The following is a 21,283-nucleotide window of genomic DNA, read 5'->3' as shown; positions in this document are numbered from 1 at the left end:
ACCTTGAATTAATTTGAATAATTCTGGATTAATTGGAATCCTGGTGGGTGTGGCGTGTCTGTGAAAGATTGGATTAAATGGATTGAAGGAATGGATTAAATGGATTGAAGGCATGGATAAAAAAACCTGAATTAATTTTAATTTTTTTTTTTTTAAGTTATTTCTCTCAAATCTTGGAACAACATGGCCCTCTGGAAATTAATAATAAACTGCTGATTGGGGAATATGAAAATTTCCCTGAGGAGACGCGGAAGGTGGTGGAAGATGGCGGCGGCCTGGAGGCCTTCCTGCTGAAATCCCTTCGGTTCATCATGGTGGACAATCTGATTGGCCTGAAGAAGCACTCGGCCCTTTTTGAGGGAGATCCAAGCAGAAATGAAAATAAAGATGCAAATCCACCTGGGGAATGCCAGGGGAATCCTGCCCACAGCAAGCTGCCCCTGAATCCCTATGCCCAGGAGTTCAGACCTCTCTCGTACCCCGTGGATGCCCCTTTGGCAGCAGCTCCTGATTTATCAGATTATCACACCCAGCAATATTTCCCCTGCTCCTTCCCTGCTCCCTGCACTCCTGGAAATCCTCTAAAAAACCAAAATATTGATTTCGTGGAAAGCCAGGCTCCGTTTTCAGGTGTTTTACTGAAAGGCTTCGAGCCCGCGGTCCCGGCTGTGTTTTTACCTCAGAGCTCCTGGGGTTATCAGTATGGAATATTGCCCCTGGCCCAGGCTGGCTTTATTTATGCTGATGCTGCAGCTCCTCAGGAACATCTGCACTCAGCAATCCCAGCTGGGAAATGCAGCCCTGAGCTTTTTGTGCCAGGTGAAATCCAGGAGTACAAAGGCCCTTGGGGCCAATTGGAGAACTTGGATAAAAAGGATTCTGCTTTACCAAATGGCTCGGATGAAGCTGAGGGTGATAAATGTGAGAAAAAGGAAAATGGAAAGAAAAATAAAGGCGGGATGAAGAGCAATCCTCACACAAAGATGGTGGCAGTGCAGGTAAGGAGTGGGAAAAATGCTGGGGAGATTTTATAGGTTATATTTGATAGGAGCAGCCTGGGACAGAGGGAGGTGTCCCTGCCATGGCAGGGGTGGCACTGGGTGAGTTTCAGGATATTCCTGTGCTGGCAGGAAAGGCTGGCACAGCTGGCATTGCTCACCTGCACAGGAGAAGCTTTGGGCTGAGCTCAGGGTGGCCTTGCAGGGCCTGGAGGAGCCCCAGGAAAGCTGGAGAGAGACAATTGCCAGGGGATGCAGGGACAGCACACAGGGAATGGCTCCACACTGAAAAATTACAGCTTTAGGTGGGATGGTGGGGAAAAATCCTTCCCTGGCAGGGTGGGCAGGGCTGGGATGGAATTCCACCCCTGGATCCCTGGCAGTGCCCAAGGCCAGGCTGGGCACTGGGGCTGGGAGGGGACAGTGGGAGGTGTCCCTGCCCTGGGTGATTTTCAGGTCCCTTCCATGCCTAATTCAGGTTTGCATCTCCTCTCTCTCCCTACACGACTCCTACTGAAAATCCCTGTGGTATCCCTGGTGTGGAGCTCTCCCACTGTTGTGTTTTTACCCCAGACTTAGAGATTCCAGGCCCAGTTCATGAACTAAAATTAAACCTTTCCACATGGCAGGGCTGGCACTGGATGAGTTTTAATGTCCCTTCCAACCCAAACCATTCAGTGATTCCTGAGAACTTTCAGTTTCTGTGATTATTCATTTTTCATTTGTAACTCTTCAAAGCTGCTCACTGAATTTCGTTGTTCCTGAAGTTTTTGCAGCTCTTTTTTCCCTGGGTATCACACAGGGAACTGCTGCACAAAACTTTCAGCTTCACTTTAGAGATGAAGCAAAGTCATTCTGTGTCGTTATTTTTTTCCTGTTGTGATGAGTTCAGGGATTTATTTTCATTTCCACAACTTCTGAGGATTTGGATTTGTGGAGAAGAGAAGGCTCAGGGGGAACCTTCTCACTCTCTAGGAGGGCGAGACACTCCCTGCAAAACTTCATTTTTCAGACATTTAAAGCATGGCTTTGTTTAAAGACCCACAGAACTTCGTGGAATTGCTCATGGTCAATGAAATCAGGGAAAGAAAATTAAAAATTCCATTCAGAAACAGCTCCACAATGTTTTCCTGCATCATTTCTAGGCCTGGATTAGAGTTGGATTTATAAAACCCTCAGTGAGGTACAAAAGCTCCAAACCAGAGCAGCTGATCTATGAACCCAGAAGATTCTTAGTTAAATTCTAATATTTTTTGTGTTCTAGGTAAATCAGGAAGTTGCTAATAGGGAAACCAATACTTTGCCTTTCCATCCATTTGAAAATCAACAAGTAAGTTCTTTGCATCCTGGTGTACGTTTCTCGTGAGGGACGTTAAAGGAAGGCCCAAAAACTGAACAGTCAAATGGAAGTTCTCTGAAAACAACAGGTTTTAACAGATATTTTATATTTTGGGCTGTTTGGCTGTTTTTGTGTTCTGTGGTGTTCTTGGAAACATCACCCAGCCCCACAAGGAAATGATTTTTGAGCTTTGCTCTGATATTTGATACTTGTTCTGATGGTTTTATGTTGAGTTTGTGATGTCCCCAGAATGAAGGAGGAATTGAGAATCTGAGTCCATGTTCTTAGAAGGCTGATATATTATATTATATTATATTATATTATATTATATTATATTATATTATATTATATTATATTACATTACATTACATTATATTACATTATATTATAGTATATTATAGTATATTATAGTATAGTATGTATTATAGTTTATATTATATTATATTATAGTATATTATAGTATAGTATAGTATAGTATAATATGTTATGTTATAGTATATTATGTTATAGTATATAGTGTATTATAGTATATTATAGTATAGTATATTATAGTATAGTATGTATCATAGCATAGTATATATTATATTATATTATATTATATTATATTATATTATATTATATTATATTATATTATATTATATTATATTATATTATATTATAGTATATTATAGTATGTTATGTTATAGTATATTATGTTATAGTATATTATGTTATAGTATATAGTGTATTATAGTATATTATAGTATAGTTTATATTATATTATATTATATTATATTATATTATATTATATCATATTATATTATAGTATAGTATAGTATATATTATATTATAGTATGTTATAGTATGTTATGTTATAGTATATAGTGTATTATAGTATATTATAGTATAGTATGTATTATAGTATAGTTTATATTATATTATATTATATTATATTATATTATATTATATTATAGTATAGTATAGTATATTATATTATAGTATGTTATGTTATAGTATATTATGTTATAGTATATAGTGTATTATAGTATATTATAGTATAGTATGTATTGTAGTTTATATTATATTATATTATATTATATTATATTATATTATATTATATTATATTATATTATATTATATCATATCATAGTTATGCTATACTAGAACTATATAAAAGACGGAGAAAGGATACAGACAGAAGGTTTAACAAGAATGATAATGAAAAGTGATTGTCCTCAGAGTCTGACACAGCTGATGGTGATTGGTCATTAAGTCAAACCAATTCACATGAAACCAATCAAACATTGACCTGCTGGACAAACAATCTCCAGCCACATTCCAAAGCAGCAAACACAGGAGCAGCAAATCAGATAATTATTGTTATCATTTCTCTCTGAGGCTTCTCAGCTTCCCAGGAGAGAAATTCTGCCAAAAGGATTTTTCCAGAAAACGTGACAGTGACTGTTTCATTCTAAGCTATTCAGATGCTGAATGTTTGAGGTGTTTCCTCACCCAAAAGCTGGGTTTGAATATTCCATTTGGGCTGGAGACAGTTCAGAGAGGCGTTCATGGCAGGTTTATGTCTGTGGCGGGAGATGGAAGTGAGGAGCTGTGACCCTTGAGCTGGGAGCATCAGTCAGAGTTTCTATCAGTGGTTTCTGTAACTGATTAATTTGCAGGGCGACATTCTCCGTGTGGAGAAGGAGCACCGGGTGCTGCAGGAGCAGCTCGGGGAAGCAGAGGTGAAATGTGAGCAGTCCCGGAGCAGGAGCTTGGAGGAAATCGCGGCTCTGGAAGGGCTCCTGAAGAAGAGCCTCGAGGAGACCCAGGTAAGGGATTGCCGTGGTCAGCCCGGGGAGTCCCTGCGCGTCCCGTCCTCCCAGCCATCCCGCACCCCTGCTCTGCGGCTTTTAGCAGCAATTGGGAATTTATTTTGTGGTAAAATGTAGTTCTTCTGATTCTTCTAGGAGTACCTATGGGTGTTGGTAAATTCGGGTTCTTTGGTTAAATTGTGTGAGAAATCAGAGTGATGTTTTTGTGTTTTGTGTCTAGTGTACTTGTAACATAAACTGTTTTACTGAGGTCTGTTATATTTATTGTTGATATGTTTTTGTCCTCGCCATTCCAGCGTTCCCTGACTGATCCCTGATTTGGGTTTTTTAACAGTAATTATTAATTTATTTTGTAGATATAAGGTAGTTCTTCTCATTCTTCTAAGAGTACCTATGGGTGTTGGTAAATTCGGGTTGTTTGGTTAAATTGTGTGAGAAATCAGAGTGATGTTTGTTTTTGTGTCTAGCGCATTTGTAACATAAACTGTATTACTGAGGTCTGTTATATTTATTGTGGATATGTTTTTGTCCTCGCCATTCCAGCGTTCCCTGACTGATCCCTGATTTGGGATTTGTAACAATAATTATGAATTTATTTTATAGCTATTAGGTAGTTCTTCCATTCTTGTGAGAGTACTTATGGGTGTTGGTAAATTTGAGTTGTTTGGGTAAATTGTGTGAGAAATCACAGTGATGGATTTGTGTTTTGTGTACTTGTAACATAAACTGTTTTACTGAGGTCTGTTATATTTATTGTTGATATGTTTTTGTCCTCGCCATTCCAGCGTTCCCTGACTGATCCCTGATTTGGGATTTGTAACAATAATTATGAATTTGTTTTGTAGATATGAAGTAGCTCTTCTAATTCTTGGGAAAGTACTTATGGGTGTTGGTAAATTTGAATTGTTTGGTTAAATTGTGTGAGAAATCACAGTGATGGATTTGTGTTTTGTATACTTGTAATATGAACTGTTTTAGAAGGTGTGCTATATTGTTTATTGTTGATTTGTTTTTGTCCTCCCCACCTCAGCCATTCCAGCATTCCCTGACTGATCCCTGATTTGGGGTTTTTAACAGTAATTTTTAATTTATTCTGTAGATATAAATTAATATCCCTGATCCCTGATTTAGGATTTGTAACAATAATTATGAATTTATTTTGTAGATATGAAGTAGCTCTTCTGATTCTTGTGAGAGTACTTTTGGGTGTTGGTAAATTTGAGTTGTTTGGTTAAATTGTGTGAGGAAACAGTGATGTTTTTGTGTTTGGTATAGTTTTAATTAGAACTGTTTTACTAAGGAGTGTTATATTTATTGTTTATATGTTTGTATCTATTGTTGATTTATCTCTGTCCTCCCCACCTCAGCCATTCCAGCATTCCCTGACTGATCCCTGGTTTGGGATTTGTAACAGCAATTACTAATTTATTCTGTGGATATAAATTAAAATCCCTGATCCATGATTTAGGATTTGTAACAATAATTATGAATTTATTTTATAGCTATTAGGTAGTTCTTCTAATTCTTGGGAGAGTACTGATGGGTGTTGGTAAATTTGAATTGTTTGGTTAAATTGTGTGAGGAATCACAGTGATGATTTTGAGTTTTATATAGTTGTAATATGAACTGTTTTACTGAGGTGTAATGTAAAGTTGTGTGTTAGTTCTGGTTGTTTATTGTTGATTTGTTTATAGATATAAACATATAAATGTTTATGTGTATAAACATATCAATATATATTGATATTTATATATGTATAAAGGACATTAAGTATTGCCTTAAAACATGTAAAATGTATTTTTGGTGTTTATCTTGTTTATTTATATTTATTGGCAATGTAATATTAATAGTTATTTTTGGTTTTAATTGAGTTACTATTGGAGGATTTTAAGTAAGAGTCAAATCCCCTCAGTCTGCTCCAACTGTTACCTGAATAAACCCCAATTTCCAGAGCTGAACTTGTTTCTTCTCTGCCCTCAGGTGTCCCAGAATGAGCTGGATTGGTTCCACCAAGACTCAGAAGCACAAATGAAGAAATGGCAGCAGGAGAAGAAGGAGAATCGAGAGAATTTAAAAGCACTGAGGGGCACAGCTAAAAACCACTCAGACACCAACGAGAGGTGCGGCTGGAAATGGATTCACACCCCTCACTGTGACAGGCTGAAACCTCCAGAAATCCCTGAGGGAATCTGTGAAAGCAGCCAGGATTAGGCTGGAATATGGACATGGCCATTTATTTTGAATTTTTTTGGCAAATTACAGGCAAACATCTAAAGTAGCCTGGAGATAACTGATGAACCCAATTTAGCAATAATTCTCCTAATCAGATTTGACAATTCCTTCTGTGTTTCCGTGTCACACCCCTCACTGTGACAGGCTGAAACCTCCAGAAATCCCTGAGGGAATCTGTGAAAGCAGCCAGGATTAGGCTGGAATATGGACATGGCCATTTATTTTGAATTTTTTTGGCAAATTACAGGCAAACATCTAAAGTAGCTTGGAGATAACTGATGAACCCAATTTAGCAATAATTCTCCTAATCAGATTTGACAATTCCTTCTGTGTTTCCATGTCACACCCCTCACTGTGACAGGCTGAAACCTCCAGAAATCCCTGAGGGAATCTGTGAAAGCAGCCAGGATTAGGCTGCAACATGGGCGTGGCCATTTATTTTGAATTTTTTTGGCAAATTACAGGCAAACATCTAAAGTAGCTTGGAGATAACTGAGGAACCCAATTTAGCAATAATTCTCCTAATCAGATTTGACAATTCCTTCTGTGTTTCCGTGTCTTCTCAGTTTATAGAGCCCAGACTCTGGTCCTTGAATTATCTTTAATTGTTTTATCTTTGTTTTATCTTACTTAAATAGTTTGGGCCAAATCTCTCCTGAAAAAAAATCATCAGCCTGGTTTTGTCTTAATCACTGCTTTATTAGCAATAAATTGAAATCTATTTAGAAGAGAATCCATTTAAATGGATTTAGGTTAAAATTTAGAATATTTTGGGTTGGGATGGACCTAAAAAACCATTTATTTCCACTCCTCCCACTGTCCCAGGTTGCTCCAGTTACAATAGAATCCAGTTAAATGGATTTAGATTAAAATTTAGGATAGTTTGGGTTGGGATGGATCATTAAAAACCATTTATTTCCATTCCTCCCACTGTCCCAGGTTGCTCCAATTACAATAGAATCGAGTTAAATGGATTTAGAATAAAATTTAGAATAGTTTGGGTTGGGATGGACCTAAAAAACCATTTATTTCCATTCCTCCCACTGTCCCAGGTTGCTCCAATTAGAATAGAATCCAGTTAAATGGATTTAGGTTAAAATTTAGAGTAGTTTGGGTTGGGATGGATCATTAAAAACCATTTATTTCCACTCCTCCCACTGTCCCAGGTTGCTCCAATTACAATAGAATCCATTTAAATGGATTTAGATTAAAATTTAGGATAGTTTGGGTTGGGATGGACCTAAAAAACCATTTATTTCCACTCCTCCCACTGTCCCAGGTTGCTGCAATTAGAATAGAATCCAGTTAAATGGATTTAGGTTAAAATTTAGAATATTTTGGGTTGGGATGGATCATTAAAAACCATTTATTTCCACTCCTCCCACTGTCCCAGGTTGCCCCAATTAGAATAGAATCCAGTTAAAAGGATTTAGAACAGAATTTAGAGTAGTTTGGGTTGGGATGGACCTAAAAAACCATTTATTTCCACTCCTCCCACTGTCCCAGGTTGCTCCAATTACAATAGAATCGAGTTAAATGGATTTAGAATAAAATTTAGAATAGTTTAAGTTGGGATGGATCATTAAAAACCATTTATTTCCACTCCTCCCACTGTCCCAGGTTGCTGCAATTAGAATAGAATCCAGTTAAATGGATTTAGGTTAAAATTTAGAATATTTTGGGTTGGGATGGACCTAAAAAACCATTTATTTCCATTCCTCCCACTGTCCCAGGTTGCTCCAATTAGAATAGAATCCAGTTAAAAGGATTTAGAACAGAATTTAGAGTAGTTGGGTTGGGATGGATCATTAAAAACCATTTATTTCCACTCCTCCCACTGTCCCAGGAACGCCCCAGGGCTGGGAATTCCATAATTCCTGCGGGATTAAACAATTAAATAATACAGATTGTTACAGAGGAACGTGTCCCAGATTTACCAACAAACCTTTTCCACAATAAACTCCACCAATCTTTCATTCCTGCAGGTATTTGAAGAGCATTGATGAGAAGGAAAAGCAATATCATGCAAGTGTAAAGACATTTCTGAAGGCCAGGTAAAACTCATGTCCCTGCCAGCAATATTTACATTTTTCTGCCTCTCTCTGGGTAAAGGTTTGGGGGAAAATCAACACTTTAACCCAAATCTCTTCCTCTTAGTTTGCTTTTACTTGCCGTGAATAAATATTGATATTTAGAATAAATGAAATTATACTCTCATACATTTCCCTTCATTACATGACACTGAGTAGCTGTAAAAAAAACTCCTAAAAATGCATAAATTTTAAATAGTGTTAATGCTACTCAAATATTTCATTTTCTTTCCCTTTCCCAGTAAGAAATTTGCTAATGAGAAAGGCAAACTGGAAGAGCTGATAAAAAATATTTACATTTTTCTGCCTCACTCTGGGTAAAGGTTTGGGGGAAAATCAACACTTTAACCCAAATCTCTTCCTCTTTTCTTTTACTTGCTGTGAATAAATATTGATATTTAGAATAAATGAAATTATACTCTTATACATTTCCAATAATTACATGACACTGAGTAGCTGTAAAAAAAAAACCCTAAAATAGCATAAATTTTAAATACTGTTAATGCTACTCAAATATTTCATTTTCTTTTCCTTTCCCAGTAAGAAATTTGCTAATGGGAAAGGCAAACTGGAAGAGCTGATAAAAAATATTTACATTTTTCTGCCTCACTCTGGGTAAAGGTTTGGGGGAAAATCAACACTTTAACCCAAATCTCTTCCTCTTTTCTTTTACTTGCTGTGAATAAATATTGATATTTAGAATAAATGAAATTATACTCTTATACATTTCCAATAATTACATGACACTGAGTAGCTGTAAAAAAAAAACCCTAAAATAGCATAAATTTTAAATACTGTTAATGCTACTCAAATATTTCATTTTCTTTTCCTTTCCCAGTAAGAAATTTGCTAATGAGAAAGGCAAACTGGAAGAGCTGATAAAAAATATTTACATTTTTCTGCCTCACTCTGGGTAAAGGTTTGGGGGAAAATCAACACTTTAACCCAAATCTCTTCCTCTTAGTTTGCTTTTACTTGCCGTGAATAAATATTGATATTTAGAATAAATGAAATTATACTCTCATACATTTCCATTAATTACATGACACTGAGTAGCTGTAAAAAAAAAAAAAACCTAAAATAGCATAAATTTTAAATAGTGTTAATGCTACTCAAATATTTCATTTTCTTTTCCTTTCCCAGTAAGAAATTTGCTAATGAGAAAGGCAAACTGGAAGAGCTGATAAAAAAGAGTCAGAATGAGAGCCAGGAGTGTGAGAAAAGAGCTGTTCAAGCAGAGGTACAAAAAAAAAAAAACAAAAAAATCCTTAAAAAATCTGTTTTTTACAGCTGGGGTTGTGCTGATTGAAGTGGGGAAATTATTTAAATAATGTTGATAAATATTGGAAATATCAGGGATGGAAATTGCACTTGGAAATTCCTCAATTTAGGAACCATTGTGTGCACTTTGCATCCTCAAAATCTTGTTTAAATTTTTATTAAAACCTGATTTTAGGTTTTATCTCTTTTTTTCCTTATTTTTTGACTTTGTTTTGGTGGAGGTTTTTTGTATTTTTAGTGGGTTTTTTTCTGTTTTGTTTTTTGGGGTTTTTTGTTGTGGTTTTGTGTGGGGTTTTTTGTTGTTTTTGGTTTGGGGTTGTTTTGGTTTGGTTTTTTTTGGGGGGTTTTGGGGGTTTTCTCTGTTTTATTTTTTGGGGTTTTTTGTGGTGTTTTTGTTTGGGGTGGGGTTTTTTTGGGTTTTTTTTTCTGTTTTGTTTTTTGGGGTTTTTTTTTTGTGGTTTTGTGTGGGGTTTTTTGTTGTTTTTGGTTTTTTTGGGGGGTTTTGAGGGTTTTTTCTCTTTTATTTTTTGGGGTTTTTTGTGGTGTTTTTGTTTGGGGTGGGGGTTTTTTTCTGTTTTGTTTTTGGAGGGATTTTTTGTGTTTTTGGGGATTTTAGGATTTGGGATTTTTTTTTTGTTTGTTTGTTTTTTGGGGGGATTTTTTTGTGTTTTTGGGGTTTTTAGGATTTGGGGGTTTTTTTGTTTGTTTGTTTTAGGAGGAATTTTTTTGTGGTTTTGGGGATTTTAGAATTTGGGGTTTTTTTGTTTGTTTTTGGGGGGGATTTTTTGTGTTTTTGGGGATTTTAGGATTTGGGGGGTTTTGTTTGTTTGTTTTTTGGGGGGGATTTTTTGTGGTTTTGGGGATTTTAGGATTTGGGGTTTTTTTTGTTTGTTTGTTTTTTGGGGGGATTTTTTTGTGTTTTTGGGGTTTTTAGGATTTGGGGGTTTTTTGTTTGTTTGTTTGTTTTTTAGGGGGGAATTTTTGTGTTTTTGGGGATTTTAGGATTTGGGGGGTTTTTTTGTTTGTTTGTTTTTTGGGGGGGATTTTTTGTGTTTTTGGGAATTTTAGGATTTGGGATTTTTTTTTTGTTTGTTTGTTTTTGGAGGAATTTTTTTGTGTTTTTGGGGATTTTAGGATTTGGGGTTTTTTTGTTTGTTTTTTGGGGGGGATTTTTTGTGTTTTTGGGGATTTTAGGATTTGGGGGGTTTTTGTTTGTTTGATTTTGGAGGGATTTTTTGTGTTTTTGGGAATTTTAGGATTTGGGGGGATTTTTTTGTTTGTTTTTTGGGGGGATTTTTTGTGTTTTTGGGGATTTTAGGATTTGGGATGGTTTTTTTTTTGTTTATTTGTTTTTTGGGGGGATTTTTTGTGTTTTTGGGGATTTTAGGATTTGGGGTTTTTTTTGTTTGTTTGTTTTTTGGGGGGGATTATTTGTGTTTTTGGGGATTTTAGGATTTGGGGGGGATTTTTTTGTTTGTTTTTTGAGGGGGATTTTTTGTGTTTTTGGGAATTTTAGGATTTGGGATTTTTTTTTTGTTTGTTTGTTTTTTGGGGGGGGATTTTTTGTGTTTTTGGGGATTTTAGGATTTGGGGCTTTTTTGTTTGTTTGTTTGTTTTTTGGGGGGGATTTTTTGTGTTTTTGGGGATTTTAGGATTGGGGGGATTTTTTTGTTTATTTGTTTTTTGGGGGGGATTTTTTGTGGTTTTGGGGATTTTAGGATTTGGGGGGATTTTTTTGTTTGTTTGTTTTTTGGGGGGATTTTTTGTGGTTTTGGGGATTTTAGGATTTGGGATGGTTTTTTTTTGTTTATTTGTTTTTTGGGGGGGATTTTTTGTGTTTTTGGGGTTTTTAGGATTTGGGGTTTTTTTTGTTTGTTTGTTTTTTGGGGGGATTTTTTGTGTTTTTGGGGATTTTAGGATTTGGGGGGATTTTTTTGTTTGTTTGTTTTTTGGGGGGATTTTTTGTGGTTTTGGGGATTTTAGGATTTGGGGCTTTTTTGTTTGTTTGTTTTTTGGGGGGGATTTTTTGTGTTTTTGGGAATTTTAGGATTTGGGGGGATGTTTTTGTTTGTTTGTTTTTGGGGGGGATTATTTGTGTTTTTGGGGATTTTAGGATTTGGGATGTTTTTTTTTTGTTTATTTGTTTTTTGGGGGGGAATTTTTGTGTTTTTGGGGATTTTAGGATTTGGGGGGATTTTTGTTTGTTTGTTTTTTGGGGGGATTTTTTGTGTTTTAGGGATTTTAGGATTTGGGGGGTTTTTTTTGTTTGTTTGTTTTTTGGGGGGATTTTTTTGTGTTTTTGGGGATTTTAGAATTTGGGGTTTTTTTGTTTGTTTTTGGGGGGGATTTTTTGTGTTTTTGGGGTTTTTAGGATTTGGGGGGATTTTTTTGTTTGTTTGTTTTTTGGGGGGATTTTTTGTGTTTTTGGGAATTTTAGGATTTGGGGGGTTTTGTTTGTTTGTTTGTTTTTTGGGGGGGATTTTTTGTGTTTTTGGGGATTTTAGGATTTGGGGAGGATTTTTTTGTTTGTTTGTTTTTTGGGGGGCATTTTCATTTTGCTTTTTTGTTTTTTTTTTCCTTTTTTTTTTTTTTTTTTTTTTTTTGGTTGAGGGGGGATTTTTTGCGATTTTGCATGTTTTTTCGCGGGGGTTTTTGGGCAGTTGCTGTTTGTTTGTTTGGGGTTTTTTTGCTGGGTTTTGTTTTGTTTGGTTTATTTTTGTTCTCTTTTTGCCCCAGGTGTCCGTGCTGCAGACCTGGAAGGAGACGGAGAGCTGGAAGCTCAGGGGCACCATGGCCAAGGCAGAGGGAAAGCTCCGGGCGCTGCAGGCGCTGGCCAGGTCCTGCTCCTCCACCGCTTATTTTTATTTATTTTGTGTTTACTTATTTATTTTACTTACTTATTTATTTTGTGTTCTGTGACTGTATCCACTGTACTCTTTATTTTGTATTGTTATTGCTGTTATTGTTATTATTTGCACAGAGTTGGGGGTAAATAATATTGCCCCAAAACAAAATTCAGCTGAAAATTGATTCTCATCCTTGTCCTTGTGTCTTTCTGAGCTGGGAAAATCAGATTATCTGGGTAATAATAATAATAATAATAATAATAGTAGTAGTAGTAGTAGTAGTAGTATAAAAGTGCACAAAATTGGAGGTAAATAATATTGCCCCAAACAAAATTCAGCTGAAAATTGATTCTCATCCTTATCCTTGTGTCTTTCTGAGCTGGGAAAATCAGATTATCTGGGTAATAATAATAATAATAATAATAATAATAATAATAATAATAATAATAGTAATTCCAGTTATTCCTGCCCAGTGTCCCTGGAAAAGGGCTGCAGTTGAACTGATTTTAACCTGAAATCCCTTGAAAACTTGAACTGGGATTAATTGTTAATTATTTACTATATAGTATTTATTTTATATTTTATAATTATATCTACTATAGTTTTATGTAGTTATGTTGAATAAATAATAATAATAATAATAATAATAATAATAATAATAATAATAATAATAATAATAATAATAATAATAATAATAAAGCTCACAGAGTTGAGGTAAATAATATTGCCCCAAACAAAATTCAGCTGAAAATTGATTCTCATCCTTATCCTTGTGTCCTTCTGAGCTGGGAAAATCAGATTATCTGAATACTACTACTACTACTACTACTACTACTATTATTATTATTATTATTATTATTATTATTATTATTACTGCAGTTATTCCTGCCCAGTGTCCCTGGAAAAGGACAGTGTAACTGATTGTAACCTGAAATCCCTTGTAAACTTGAACTGGGATTAATTGTTAATTATTTAGTATATAGTATTTATTTTATATTCTATAATTATATCTACTATAGTTTTTATTTTATCTGGTTATATTGAATATATTGTAATAATAATAATAATAATTTAAAAACGCACACAGTTGGGGGTAAGTAATATTTCCACAAACAAAATTCAGCTGAAAATTGAATCTCATCCTTATCCTTGTGTCTTTCTGAGCTGGGAAAATCAGATTATCTGGGTAATAATAATAATAATAATAGTAATAATAATTAAAATAATTCCAATTATTCCTGCCCAGTGTCCCTGGAAAAGGGCTGTGGTATAACTGATTTTAACCTGAAATCCCTTGAAAACTTGAACTGGGATTAATTGTTAATTATTTACTAAATATATATTTATGTATTTATGTTTACTATATATTTCTCTATTTATTATTTATTATATAGTATTTACTATACTTGAAAACTTGAGCTGGGATTAATTGTTAATTAATTACTATATAATTTTTTTATAATCTATCATGATATTAACTATAGTTTTTATTTATGTGGTTAGAGTGAATATATAGTATTTATATGAAATATAAATGCTGATTTTAACCTGAAATCCCTTGAGAACTTGAACTGGGATCAATTTTTAATTAATTACTATATAATTTTTTTATGATCTATCATGATATAGTTTTTATTTATGTGGTTAGAGCGAATATATAATATTTATATGAAATATAAATACTGATTTTAACCTGAAATCCCTTGAAAACTTGAACTGGGATCAATTTTTAATTAATTACTATATAATTTTTTATAATCTATCATGATATTAACTATAGTTTTTATTTATGTAGTTAGAGTGAATATATAGTATTTATATGAAATATAAATGCTGATTTTAACCTGAAATCCCTTGAGAACTTGAACTGGGATCAGTTTTTAATTAATTACTATATAATTTTTTAATGATCTATCATGATATAGTTTTTATTTATGTGGTTAGAGCGAATATATAATATTTATATGAAATACAAATGCTGATTTTAACCTGAAATCCCTTGAAAACTTGAACTGGGATCAATTTTTAATTAATTACTATATAATTTTTTATAATCTATCATGATATTAACTATAGTTTTTATTTATGTAGTTAGAGTGAATATATCGTATTTATATGAAATATAAATGCTGATTTTAACCTGAAATCCCTTGAGAACTTGAACTGGGATCAGTTGTTAATTAATTACTATATAATTTTTTTATGATCTATCATGATATAGTTTTTATTTATGTGGTTAGAGCGAATATATAATATTTATATGAAATACAAACGCTGATTTTAACCTGAAATCCCTTGAGAACTTGAACTGGGACCAGTGGTTGAGGGAGGAAGTGGTGATAAAAATAAAAATAACAGGAACGTTGGAGTTTAACTGTGAACCTCAATATTCCAGCAGCTCAGCTTCTGCAGCTCCTGTGTTGAAGTCCCAGATTGATTCCTGGGAAATATTTATATCAAATGTCAAGAAACAACTGGAAAAAGTCGAGGTAAAATTTCATTTCTCTCCAGCAGCTTCTCAGCTGAACTTTGGAAATGGAAGCATTAAATAACTTTGGTTTTTGACACACCAGCAGCTTGTGCTCCAAATGCTGAGGGGAATTGTTTTAATTACAAAAGAAAGAGGCAGGTTGGAGTCCTGGCTGGGAATTTCTAGTGGATGTATTAATTTTTTAATTAATAAATTAATTAATTAATTTTAATTTTCTAAAGGCAAAAATCTGCCCTTTGTACACTTGCTTTAAAATTGGGTCTCCACCTGTAGTGGTTTTGGTTCATTAGTTTGAAATTTTATGAATTCTAATATTTTATTTGATGCTAATTTTAAAATTTTAGTGTAATTTAAATTTAATTTAATTTTCATTTAATTTAAAGATTTTTGCATCACTTCCCTAGATTTGCTCCTATTCCAAACCGCTACACCACATTAGCAAGTCTGTTATTTTTGTTGGTCACCGTTTGAAATCCGTGGAGCTTCTTAAAAAAAAACCAAAAAAAACCCAAAACAAAACAAAAAAACCCACAAAAAATTTAAAAATCAAAACAACCCCAGGGAGAAGCCCAGTGTCAAATGTGATTTTTGCTGAGGAGGGAGCTCAGGCTGCTGCTCTGGAGGATTTGTTGTTGTTGTTGTTTTTGCTCCTGCAGGCGGAGTATGAGGAGAAGATGGAGCTGGTGAGGAAGGGGGCCCGGGGCTGCCTCAGCAGAGTGGAGGTTGTGGATTTTGCCTGGCCCCAGGGGTTTGTGGTGAGTGTCCCACACAAACTGTGGTGAGTGTCCCACACAAACTGTGGTGAGAGTGTCCCACACAAACTGTGGTGTCCCACACAAACTGTGGTGAGTGTCCCACACAGACTGTGGTGAGTGTCCCACACAAACTGCGGTGAGTGTCCCACACAAACTGCGGTGAGTGTCCCACACAAACTGCGGTGAGTGTCCCACACAAACTGCGGTGAGTGTCCCACACAAACTGCGGTGAGTGTCCCACACAAACTGCGGTGAGTGTCCCACACAAACTGCGGTGAGTGTCCCACACAAACTGCGGTGAGTGTCCCACACAAACTGCGGTGAGTGTCCCACACAAACTGCGGTGAGTGTCCCACACAAACTGTGGTGAGTGTCCCACACAAACTGTGGTGAGTGTCCCACACAAACTGTGGTGAGTGTCCCACACAAACTGTGGTGTCCCACACAAACTGTGGTGAGTGTCCCACACAAACTGTGGTGAGAGTGTCCCACACAAACTGTGGTGAGTGTCCCACACAAACTGTGGTGAGAGTGTCCCACACAAACTGTGGTGTCCCACACAAACTGTGGTGAGAGTGTCCCACACAAACTGTGGTGAGAGTGTCCCACACAAACTGTGGTGAGTGTCCCACACAAACTGTGGTGAGTGTCCCACACAAACTGCGGTGAGTGTCCCACACAAACTGTGGTGAGAGTGTCCCACACAAACTGTGGTGAGAGTGTCCCACACAAACTGTGGTGAGAGTGTCCCACACAAACTGTGGTGAGAGTGTCCCACACAAACTGTGGTGAGTGTCCCACACAAACCCTCACAGCTGCAGCCTCACCAGGGGACACCCCGGGGTGGCTCTGCAGCTCCAGAGGAGCGGGGCTGAGCTGGGCAGGGCAGGGGCAGCACATTCACACCCCAGCTCCTGGAGAGCCTCGGGCTGCTCAGCGTGGGAAATGCCTCCCTGAGGGGTTTGGCCATTGTAGGCTTCCTGTGGCACCAAAATCCGGCGATTCCGGCGTGGTTTGGCTTGGAGGGGACCTTAAAATCATCCAGTGCCAGCCCTGGCACCTCCCAGTGTCCAGCCTGGCCTTGGGCACTGCCAGGGATCCGGGGGTGGAATTCCATCCCAGCCCTGCCAGGGAACAATTCCTCAAAATCCCATCCAGCCCTGCCCTCCCTCAGCTCAAGGCCAGTCCCTGTGTCCTGTCCCTCCATCCTCTGTCCCCAGTCTGTCCCCAGCTCTTCTTGAGGCACTGCAAGGGGCTCTCTGGAGCCTTCTCCAGGCTGAACAGCCCCCAAATCCTTGGGATAAGCCCCATTGTGCAGAATTCCCAAATCCCTGAGGCTCCCATGCAGTGCCAGCTGTGCCCCATGGGCACCCTGTCCCCAGCCCAGAGCACTCAGTGCCACCCCCAGGGGACACCTGCAGGGATGGGCACTGCAAAGCTCCCTGAGCTCCCTTTCCATCCATGGGGAAGCTTTCCCAGAGGAATTCCTGCAGCTCTGTGTGTCCCTGATGGCAAACACCAAGCTCAGGTGAGGCAGGAGGAGCTGAGCCATTTCTGGGAGTGCATCTGGAATGAGAACAGCCCCAGAAATTCTGAGAAATTCTGTCCACAGACATTTTCTCATGGCCCAACAGCTCCTCCTCCAGCTTCCTTCAAACCAAAGCAGTTTCTTCTCACCCCTCTAATTTTTTAAGCCTTTTTATTTTCTCTGTGGAAAATCTTGGTTTGTGATTTTCTTTTTTTTTTTTTGGTCTGGGTGTAATTTAGATTCAAGGCTCTGGTCTAACATTTGAGATGGTTATTTCACTTTTTCTGGGTTTCTGCACGTTCCACCCTTGCTCTCCTGCATAATTCCCCACTTATTTTTAGATCTGTCCTTTCTATTTATTGACACAGAATACAGGGACAGCTTAATCACCACCAATTTACTGAGAAAGAGCAACTTTTGTGCTTCTTGTTGTGCATTTGGAATTTATTTATTTATTCTGCAGCAACAGCAGAGTGACCTTTTAGAAGAGAATTAACCATGAGGTCAAACAAGTGCCCTGATGTCAGGGAGTTTTTAGGATAAGCTGGGGTCACCTTTGAGATCCCGGGCACGACCAAACCTGCCACAATTCCCACTGCAAACGCTGAATTTGTTTTAATTAGAAATGTGTTCTAATTTCCTGTGAAATGTGTTTGTTTCCTAGGCAATGCCACCCAGAGCTCCCATGTGTGACCCTGCCATTGTCACCTACTCCTCAGCACCTGCACCTCCCGGTGCCCTCCCTGCGTTTCCCAGCTCTGATGGAAAAGCTCCAGCCCAGCCTCCCCTGCCAGCACCGAGCGGAGCCAAGGCAGCCCCTGAGGCTTCTCCTGGCCCTGGGAAAGCTCCAGACGAACATCCCCGAGCTCCAGAGGGATCACATCCCACTGAAATCCCACCCTCCTGCCCACCAGGAGCTTCTGGGGGTAACTCCCAGCATGTCCAGCCCGGCCAGGATCCCTCAGCTCTGCAACAGAGGCCGCCTGCAATTCCAACCAACAAAAAGCTTCCAAAAAAAATTGGAAATATTTTAGCCCAGCTCCAGAGTATCTTCTCAAACTGCAGCAGGTACTGGGGAGAAGGAGTGCTGTGAAACAAGGGGGGGACAGGCAGGGGTGAAGGGCAGGGAGAATTTATTTTCTTGGGAGAAGGGGGAATGGTTTAAACTGCCACAGGGCAGGGCTGGGTGGGATCCTGGCAATGAGGAATTGTTCCCTGGCAGGGCGGGCAGGGCTGGCATGGAATTCCACCCCTGCATCCCTGGCAGTGCCCAAGGCCAGGTTGGGCATTGGGAGGTGTCCCTGCCATGGCAGGGGTGGCACTGGGTGGCTTTCAGGTCTCTCCCATTCCACGATGCTGGTGATTGTTCAGGGTTCCATCCTGGATACTGGGGGTCCCTGGGGGCAGTTCCTGGGAATGCTGCTCTCTTGGATCCTGCTGGGATCACACGGGGAGCCTGCAGTGCTCTCCCTGACCCTGCCTCTCCTGTCCCTGCAGCTCGGAGCTCATGGCCTCCATCATGGAGGTGCAGAGGAGAAACGGGAGCAGCCTGAGCCCCGATGAGCTCCTCAGCAAGGCCACGGAGCTCATCCTGGACCAGCAGCTCAAGGTACCGGGCTGGGGCTGCTGCTCCTGCTGCCGTGGGGAACGGAGCAGCGCAGCCCCGGGACACAGCTCCTCTCTCTGTGCAGGCAGCGGGCAGAGCCCTGCACTCCCCGGGCCCTGCTGCCCCAGCCCGGGCCAGGGAAGTGCCCGTGGATGGAATCGGCCCCGGCTCTGCCCCCAAAGCCTCCGGTGGTAAAAACCCCTCCCAGGCAAACCTGCAGCCCTGGGGCAATGCTGGAGCAATCCCTAAAGCCAAGTGGAGGAAGCAGGACAGTGCTGTAAGTTTGTTGTTTCGGTTGTTTCCATGTGCTTTGTACAAGACACAAAATAATCCTGGAAAAAAAATAATTGCCTGGTTTATTTTGTGTACAAAAGCTTTAATAGACTTGGTTCAAGTTAATGACTTTGTTAATTGAGTAGAATGTGCTGGTTAATTGCTGATTTTGAAATCTCTGAGTGTTCCTGTCCTGGGCAGGCCTGCAGTGAGGATCCCTGCAGCATCTGTCACGATGAGCTGAGCAGTGACTGCTGTGAGCTCGAGTGTGGCCATCACTTCCACAGAGAGGTGAGCTCTGCTCCTGTCCTGATCCCCACCTCAAACACAACCCCATTCCCTCCCCTGACCCTTCAGTTCTGCTCCTGTCCTGGTCTCCACCTCACAAACAACCCTTCACCCTCCCTTCACCCTTCAGTTCTGCTCCTGTCCTGATCCCCACCTCAAACACAACCCCATTCCCTCCCCTGACCCTTCAGTTCTGCTCCTGTCCTGGTCTCCACCTCAAACACAACCCCATTCCCTCCCCTGACCCTTCAGTGCCTAAAGCACAGGGCACAATCCCTTTTCCAGCCTTGACCCACAGGCAGCCTGTCAGAAAGCTTTGGGTGTTTTTAAAACGAAATGATTCATCAGAGTGGATTTCTGATGAAGCTTCAGAAATGGATTTGGTTGGGATTGCTGGCAGCACACTCAGGGAATGGTTTATCCCTGAAAACTCTGGATTTGCCTGCTGCTGATGGAAATCCATGAAGTAAAAAAGCCAGGGTTGTGTAGGAGTAACTCCACCTTTCCCCTTTACCTTTTTTGTTCCGATGCTGATTTAATAAATGCGATCAGAGCACAACAGTTCCACGCCACTGAAACCTGGGGGTGTGGAACTCGCTGCAGAGCTCCCCCACGAGTGGCAGCCATTTCCAGCCTCGTGTCCCTCTGTCCCCGCAGTGCATCCGGACGTGGCTCCGGCAGCACTCCAGCTGCCCCATCTGCCGCACGCACGCCCTGCTGCCCGAGGACTTCCCCGAGCTGCCCGCCTGGAACAAGCCCAGCTGAGCCTCCCTTGCTCCCGCACAATCCCAGCTGGGAAGGGGCTGCAGCAGTGCTGGGGGACAGGACACAACCCTGGCTTCACTGGCCAGCTCTGGGCTTTCACTCCAGCACCCAGGATTTCTCCTGGTTCCTGCCTGGCAGCGCACAGCGCTGCTGCATTTCTGGCTAAGGGACACCGAAAGTACCAAATTCTTTTAGCAGTGCATCGTTCCCGTGCTTTTCCCTCAGATTTATTCCAGTATCAAACAAGTAGGTGACCCAAAGGATGGACCAAAAGAACTGGAACTCAAAACATTCCCTCTGGCATAGTCTAGAATTCAAGCCTGGGTTGGTCTTTGCAGCTCCTCTCTCTGCACAAAGCCACAGCTGAGAACTCAGATTGTTTAAAGAATGACTTTTAGTCACATTTTGAAGTAAGAATTTTAAATTCTTCATTTGGATCAGTTTTTAAATCTCAAAAGAAGGTTGAAATTTGAATTTTCTTCCTTTTTGTTTAAAAAAGGAGGGAAATTTCCCTCCTGGTCTGTTTAAATGGGAAGGATTTTTTTTAAACTTTATTTAAAGGATTTTTAAGTGACAGTTCCTTTGTACTTTGTGCAAGAATGGGCACCAGTAGCAGGAGGAGCAGAATTCCAACAGCTCAGGGAATTTTCTCCCACTATTTTATGAGTCTGAAGTGGCCAGAGAACTTTTAACAGAGACAAATTTGTCCCAAACAGCCGAAGGTGAGGACCAGAGCCTGAGAATCTTGAAATTAAACCCAATATTCTGAATCCAGAGAGCACCACATGGATTAGGAGCCCTTGGCTAATTCCAGGGATCACCTGTTCCCCACACTGCTTGACTCCTCCAGCTGAAGTTTTTAACTCCTCTCTCATTTATCAGTGTATTACTTACCACTTTAATAAAAAATAAAATTGCTTCTGCAGCCAAACACGTTGTTTCTGTGTAGTATTTCTGCTCACTCTGTGTTAGGGCTGAGT

General features: G+C 39.2%; 1 protein-coding gene across 4 annotated transcripts in view; it reads left to right on the top strand.

Annotated features, from left to right (window-relative positions):
* Nucleotides 1–21,234, top strand: part of TTC3 (tetratricopeptide repeat domain 3) — a 118,454-nt gene extending 97,220 nt beyond the window's left edge. For 2 of the 4 annotated variants that reach the window (XR_009420513.1, XR_009420511.1), the window contains exons 34-46: nt 158–998; nt 2,263–2,328; nt 3,996–4,145; nt 6,129–6,268; nt 8,366–8,434; nt 9,614–9,710; nt 12,488–12,588; nt 14,993–15,086; nt 15,745–15,843; nt 18,036–18,439; nt 18,869–19,254; nt 19,452–19,541; nt 20,196–21,234. Coding sequence is in view for 1 of the 4 variants with exons in the window: in XM_059493597.1 (XP_059349580.1) it covers nt 158–998; nt 2,263–2,328; nt 3,996–4,145; nt 6,129–6,268; nt 8,366–8,434; nt 9,614–9,710; nt 12,488–12,588; nt 14,993–15,086; nt 15,745–15,843; nt 18,036–18,439; nt 18,869–18,993; nt 19,067–19,254; nt 19,452–19,541; nt 20,196–20,303 (2,572 nt within the window). In the remaining 3 variants the exon portion in view is untranslated. The remainder of the gene's footprint in view (nt 1–157; nt 999–2,262; nt 2,329–3,995; nt 4,146–6,128; nt 6,269–8,365; nt 8,435–9,613; nt 9,711–12,487; nt 12,589–14,992; nt 15,087–15,744; nt 15,844–18,035; nt 18,440–18,868; nt 19,255–19,451; nt 19,542–20,195) is intronic. The other 2 variants (XM_059493597.1, XR_009420512.1) reach the window with 2 other exon arrangements.
* Nucleotides 21,235–21,283: the final 49 nt, after the last annotated feature.

This window comes from Ammospiza nelsoni, chromosome 2 (genome assembly GCF_027579445.1).
Source record: "Ammospiza nelsoni isolate bAmmNel1 chromosome 2, bAmmNel1.pri, whole genome shotgun sequence".
In the NCBI taxonomy this organism is placed as follows: domain Eukaryota; kingdom Metazoa; phylum Chordata; class Aves; order Passeriformes; family Passerellidae; genus Ammospiza; species Ammospiza nelsoni.
The sequence above is the reverse complement of the archived record's forward strand: the minus strand, read 5'-3'. Positions and strand labels throughout refer to the sequence as shown.